This window comes from Alosa pseudoharengus, unplaced genomic scaffold (genome assembly GCF_046254945.1).
Source record: "Alosa pseudoharengus isolate Yale_2024_CS ecotype anadromous, Long Island Sound unplaced genomic scaffold, YU_APseudo_1.1 YU_APseudo_1.1_scf_7, whole genome shotgun sequence".
Classification (NCBI taxonomy): domain Eukaryota; kingdom Metazoa; phylum Chordata; class Actinopteri; order Clupeiformes; family Clupeidae; genus Alosa; species Alosa pseudoharengus.
In genome coordinates, this window is record NW_027468859.1 from 42,265,242 (window position 1) to 42,271,050 (window position 5,809).

Here is a 5,809-nt window from a genome sequence, read left to right on the forward strand (position 1 = left end):
TTAGCTAGGTTAGCTAAGTCACATGGTTAGCATAGTTAGCATGCTAACATGTTAGCATGCTAGTTAACATTTTTTACAAAACTGCTAAAAATGATTAGCTAAGTTAGCTAAGTCACATGGTTAGCATAGTTAGCATGCTAGCATGTTAGCATGCTAGTTAGCATTTTTTACAAAACTGCTAAAAATGATTAGCTAAGTTAGCTAAGTCACATGGTTAGCATAGTTAGCATGCTAACATGTTAGCATGCTAGTTAGCATTTTTTACAAAACTGCTAAAAATGATTAGCTAAGTTAGCTAAGTCACATGGTTAGCATAGTTAGCATGCTAGCATAGTTAGCATGCTAACATGTTAGCATGCTAGTTAGCATAGTTAGCAAAACTGCTAAAAATAATTAGCTAGATTAGCTAAGTCACATGGTTAACATAGTTAGCATGTTAGCATTGCTAACTACTAAAAATGCATTAGCTAAGTTAACTAAGTTAAGTATTGTCCACCTATTTAACCGTTCAATCATTCCAACTTTATTAAACCTTATCTTCCAAGCAAATCATTTAACCATATAAACTATCCACCTATTTAACTGTTCAGTCACTCCAACTATATTAAACCTCATCTACCTAGCAACCAATATAGTTTGTTTTTACTCTGTATGATATTTTACATCATATTTTTTGCATTTTCATGCACTGTATTTCCTTCAGGAAATGCTTTTCTAGTTACAGTGCATGAAAATGCACTGTACTGTTATTCCAAGGCATTTTATTATTATTATTATTATTATTATTATTATTCTTCTAACGCACTTAATGCAGCTTCAACCGTTTAACGTAGAAACTTCATTCAAACTATGTTACGTAGGTCTTACTTAGGACATGGGTGCTTTGTATTTTTCAGCTTTGTAACTTTTATACTTTTTAAACTATTAATTAAAAACTGTTCAAAATTTCCCCATTGACTTAACATGGGCTGATGACATCACAATAGAGCCGTTAAGCAATTAGAATCCTATGGCAGGTGTTCGGGCCACCTGGACCAACTGCCATTCTCAGGCTTTAAGCATACAAACTGGCCCTATTAAGACTACACATCCTGTTCAACTGCTTCCTCTGCCAAAAACTGTTTCAAAATAAAAGTCCTCACTACAATATTTCACTGTTAAACAATTTAACCCTTTAAACTACTGAACTTTTTAACTGTTCAGCCATTGTAACTGTTACTTGTCATCAACTATGACTCCTACCCACTGTAGCTAGTTAGCATGGTTAGCATAGTTAGCATGCTAGCATGTTAGCATGCTAGCATGTTAGCATGCTAGTTAGCATGCTAGTTAGCATTTTTAGCAAAACTGTTAAAAACGATTAGCTAAGTTAGCTAAGTCACATGGTTAGCATAGTTAGCATGCTAGCATGTTAGCATGCTAGTTAGCATTTTTAGCAAAACAGCTAAAAACGATTAGCTAAGTTAGCTAAGACACATGGTTAGCATAGTTTTAGCATGCTAGCATGTTAGCATGCTAGTTAGCATTTTTTGCAAAACTGCTAAAAATGATTAGCTAAGTTAGCTAAGTCACATGGTTAACATAGTTAGCATGCTAGCATGTTAGCATGCTAGTTAGCATTTTTTGCAAAACAGCTAAAAATGATTAGCTAAGTTAGCTAAGTAACATGGTTAACATAATTAGCATTTTAACATTGTTAACATGCTAGTTAGCATAGTAACTTGGTTAATATTATTATCTTTGTTAACATAGTTAGCATAACTACTAGCAAACATTAGAGCCATTCCAACTGTCAGTTATCGTCAACTATCTACTTTAATAATTTAACCATTTAAACTATCCACCTATTTAACTGTTCAGTCATTCCAACTATATTAAACCTCATCTACTTAGCAACCAATATAGTTTGTTTTTACTCTGTATGATATTTTACATCATATGTTTTGCATTTTCATGCACTGTATTTCCTTCAGGAAATGCTTTTCTAGTTATTATTACAGTGCATGAAAATGCACTGTACTGTTATTCCAAGGCATTTTATTATTATTATTACAGTGCATGAAAATGCACTGTACTGTTATTCCAAGGCATTTTATTATTATTCTTCTTCTAACGCACTTAATGCAGCTTCAACCGTTTAACGTAGAAACTTCATTCAAACTATGTTACGTAGGTCTTACTTAGGACATGTGAGCTTTGTATTTTTCAACTTTGTAACTTTTATACTTTTTAAACTATTAATTAAAAACGAATCAAAATTTCCCCATTGACTTAACATTATGATTATGACATCACAATACGGCAGTTAAGCAATTAGAATCTTATGGCAGGTGTTCGGGCCACCAGGGGCCTCATTACAGAAACTTCCTAACTCTGAAATCCTATCCTAACTTAAGTTAGGAAGGCATTTAGGGGTTTTGGTATTACAGAAGCAGGTTTCCTAACTTAACTTAGGATGAGATCCTATCTTATCTTAAGATAGGAATTTAGCCATTACAGAATCATCCTAAGTTAGGAAATTCCTAACTTAGGATGCCTAAGTTAGGTTGCCATTCACCCTGTCCTAAATCAAAATAACTGTCACTAACTGAAAAAAATATGGCAGCAGCACTGCTTGTAGGTATCTTTGACAATGAAGATGAACACATTAACAGAAATGTAATGGCAGAAAGGCTACTTAGACCGCATAATGATGTGTTACATTTTCCGGACCGTGTTTTAATTTCATTTTATCGTCTGCCAAGACATTTAATTTTGACTTTGGTGGAAGACAAATGCTCTGCGTTTTTTTGCCAAGGGTGACTTCCAGACTGAGGTTGCAAGCCTGTCTTCGGTGTCACAGCCGTGTATTTCACGCAACCTCATGGAAGTCACCAAAGCCATCTGCAATCTGGCACCAAATTATATTCAGTTTCCGCGTGGAGAAGAGCTTCTGCGGATAAAGGAGGAGTTTTTACAACAGAGTGGAATGCCAGGGGTAATTGGGCTTATAGATGGGTCACTTTTTCCAATCAAAGCTCCAAGTGAGCCGGCATACGTGTGCCGTAAAGGATACCATGCCATTAACGTTCAGGCCATAGGGGACCAAAATATGGTTATACGGCATTTGTTGGCAAAGTGGCCTGGATCCATCCACGATTCATTCATATTCAACACCAGGTAGGTCCTTGACACTAACATAAATTATTGTTTTACAGACTTCATTATAGGCTCCACTCAAATACTATTTAAAATATGAAATGTGCCCATTTACAGTGATATCAATGCTTACCTGAGTGAGGGCAGGGCAAGTGGATGGCTTTTGGGAGACTCGGGATACCCCTTGAAACCCTACCTAATGACACCAGTCATGAATGAGCAGACAGAGGCAGAGAGGAAGTATAATGTGGCACACAAAAGGTGCCGTAGCCGTCAGGAGAGGCTTTATGGTATATGGAAAGGAAGGTGAGACATACTGCTTTGTTGCATTCAATAGTGTAGATAAGGAGTGTGTAGTAACCCTGAAGAAGAAGCTAGTGTTAAACTATACATTTCAAAAGCAATGTAGCAAATGTATAAGTTTAATATTATTTAATATTAATATGGACTATAACATCATACCAAAAAGTAAAGCATGTTACCATGATGGCAATACAAACTAACTGGTTAATTGGTGCACTGCTGGTTAATTTATGTTGTTGTAGATGGAGATGCCATGATAAGAGTGGGGGATATCTTCAGTATTCCCCTGAGAGAGTGGTGATGTTTGTAAAGGCCACTGCTGTGCTGCACAACATATGCAGGATGGCTAATCTCCCGGACCCTGAAAACATCCCGGTTGAAGATGAGGAGGAAGGCCATGATGGCATAGGCCTACATGATGGTGCACAGACTGGCAGAACCGCCAGAAACAACTTAATTGCACATTATTTTACAAGATAATTAAAGACAAAACATTGCAGTTTTGATTTCAAATATTTATTTTTGACAATATTAAATAAATAAATTTAAATAAGTGTGCTTTTTTTTTTTTATAGTTCAGAGAGATCAACAATGTTGTTCCCTCGATTTTTTACATACTCCTTCATGAATTCGAATTTTTCTTTTTCCAATTGCAGTCTCTCCTTATCAATATTGACCTTTTCTCTCATTACCCACAGCTTCTCCTTCTCCAACTCCAGAAGCTCCTCTTGTAGGCCTATGTGCTTCTTCTTTTTAGCTGTAGAGAAGAATCAAAAACTGTGAATCTTAGATTCAGAACCTATAGGCACCTTTCAGTGAACCGCATAGACTAAACGGGACATTATATACCTCAACTGTTTTTAAGGAGTAGCCTACAGTTGAGACAGCATCATTGTGAAAATGCACCTCATAGCCTATTTATTTTAAATTACCATCAACGTTGAATTCGACTTACCAGGTGATGGGATGACCATTGCTGGTGGCAGATTCATAGTGTCACACTCTGAATCCATCAGCGTTAATATGACCCTTCTCGACTCAGGGTCAGACGATGTCGACTGACACACCTCGCCACTTTTCTGCTCACACAGCTCATCCAGTCCCACCTCCGTGCCGGTTGCAATGCCTATGATACACAAATGATTTCACGTTAGGGAGTTGTCAGCGTTGGCTTTTCTTTTGCGGTCTACATAGGCCTACATAGACTGTATTTTGTCTGGTTCGACACAAGTAACATGTAGCTTCTGGTGGCCCTATTCTAGGGTTACTATGTAGCCACTCCTCCAAGCCAGTTATCGATAGCGCTGGCACTAGCAGGTAGCTGCTACGCTGCTACATTTTAGATTATCATCGTTACATCGTAGCACTAGCTAGCAGCTGGCTAATTTGCGATGGAAGCTAGTGCTGAAATCAACTTACCTTCGGTGTAAACTTGACCCATGACGGCCAGGATCTTCTCCTCCAGTGAGGTTAGGGGCTTCACTTCGGGCAAACCAGCCCCCGTCTTTGCTTGGTCCCTCCTTTGTAAGACCCCCCTGATCTTAGCATCACTTGCTAGAGAAGACCACTTTTTCTTAGTACTCTCCACCGTCCTCAGCATCCCACAAACCGCTGAGACAGAGTCCGCCACCTCTTTCCAGTGTCTGTCTTTAGACTGCGCCGTTACGGTCATTGAAAATTTTCCGAACAATACAGTTTTCCTGTCTTCCACCGCCTGAACTAATGCCTCCAACTCGTCTTGGCTGAAATTAAAAGCCCTCCTCTTCTTATCTGGACCAGCCATGACCTTAGCTTGCTGTTTCGTTTAACTTTTTCGTTATAGCTTTAACGTTAACGTTTAGGCTCATTTGTCGTTACAGTTATGCGTTCTATCAGTCTCGAGCACATTCTAAGTGCAGAAAAAGACATAAACTGTTGATAGCCGTCGAAAAATCAGATTGATAGAACATTTAGGATTTCATAAATAAAGATAAGATAGGAAGCCACAGATAAGATAAGAAACGGACATAATGTTAGGCACTGCTTCTGTAATAGGAAGTTAGGATTTGTCCTATCTTTGGTTTCCTAACTTAAGTTAGGATGAGCAGTTAGGATTCTTTCTGTAATGAGGCCCCTGGACCAACTGCCATTCTCAGGCTTTAAGCATACAAACTGGCCCTATTAAGACTACACATCCTGTCCAACTGCTTCCTCTGCCAAAAACTGTTTCAAAATAAAAGTCATCACTACAATATTTCACTGTTAAACAATTTAACCCTTTAAACTAATGAACTTTTTAACTGTTCAACCATTGTAACTGTTACTTGTCATCAACTATGACTCCCACCCACTGTAGCTAGTTAGCATGGTTAGCATGTTAGCATGTTAG

The 5,809-nt window shown here is 37.9% G+C and overlaps 1 protein-coding gene across 1 annotated transcript; it reads right to left on the bottom strand.

Annotated features, from left to right (window-relative positions):
- Positions 1-4,010: 4,010 nt before the first annotated feature.
- LOC143109330 (nuclear apoptosis-inducing factor 1-like) lies at positions 4,011-5,224 on the bottom strand. Its single transcript, XM_076271984.1, has 3 exons — positions 4,861-5,224; positions 4,397-4,567; positions 4,011-4,198 (listed from the first exon to the last, which is right to left on the bottom strand). Exons 1-3 carry the CDS (start codon positions 5,222-5,224, stop codon positions 4,011-4,013), a joined length of 723 nt encoding a protein of 240 aa, XP_076128099.1.
- Positions 5,225-5,809: the final 585 nt, after the last annotated feature.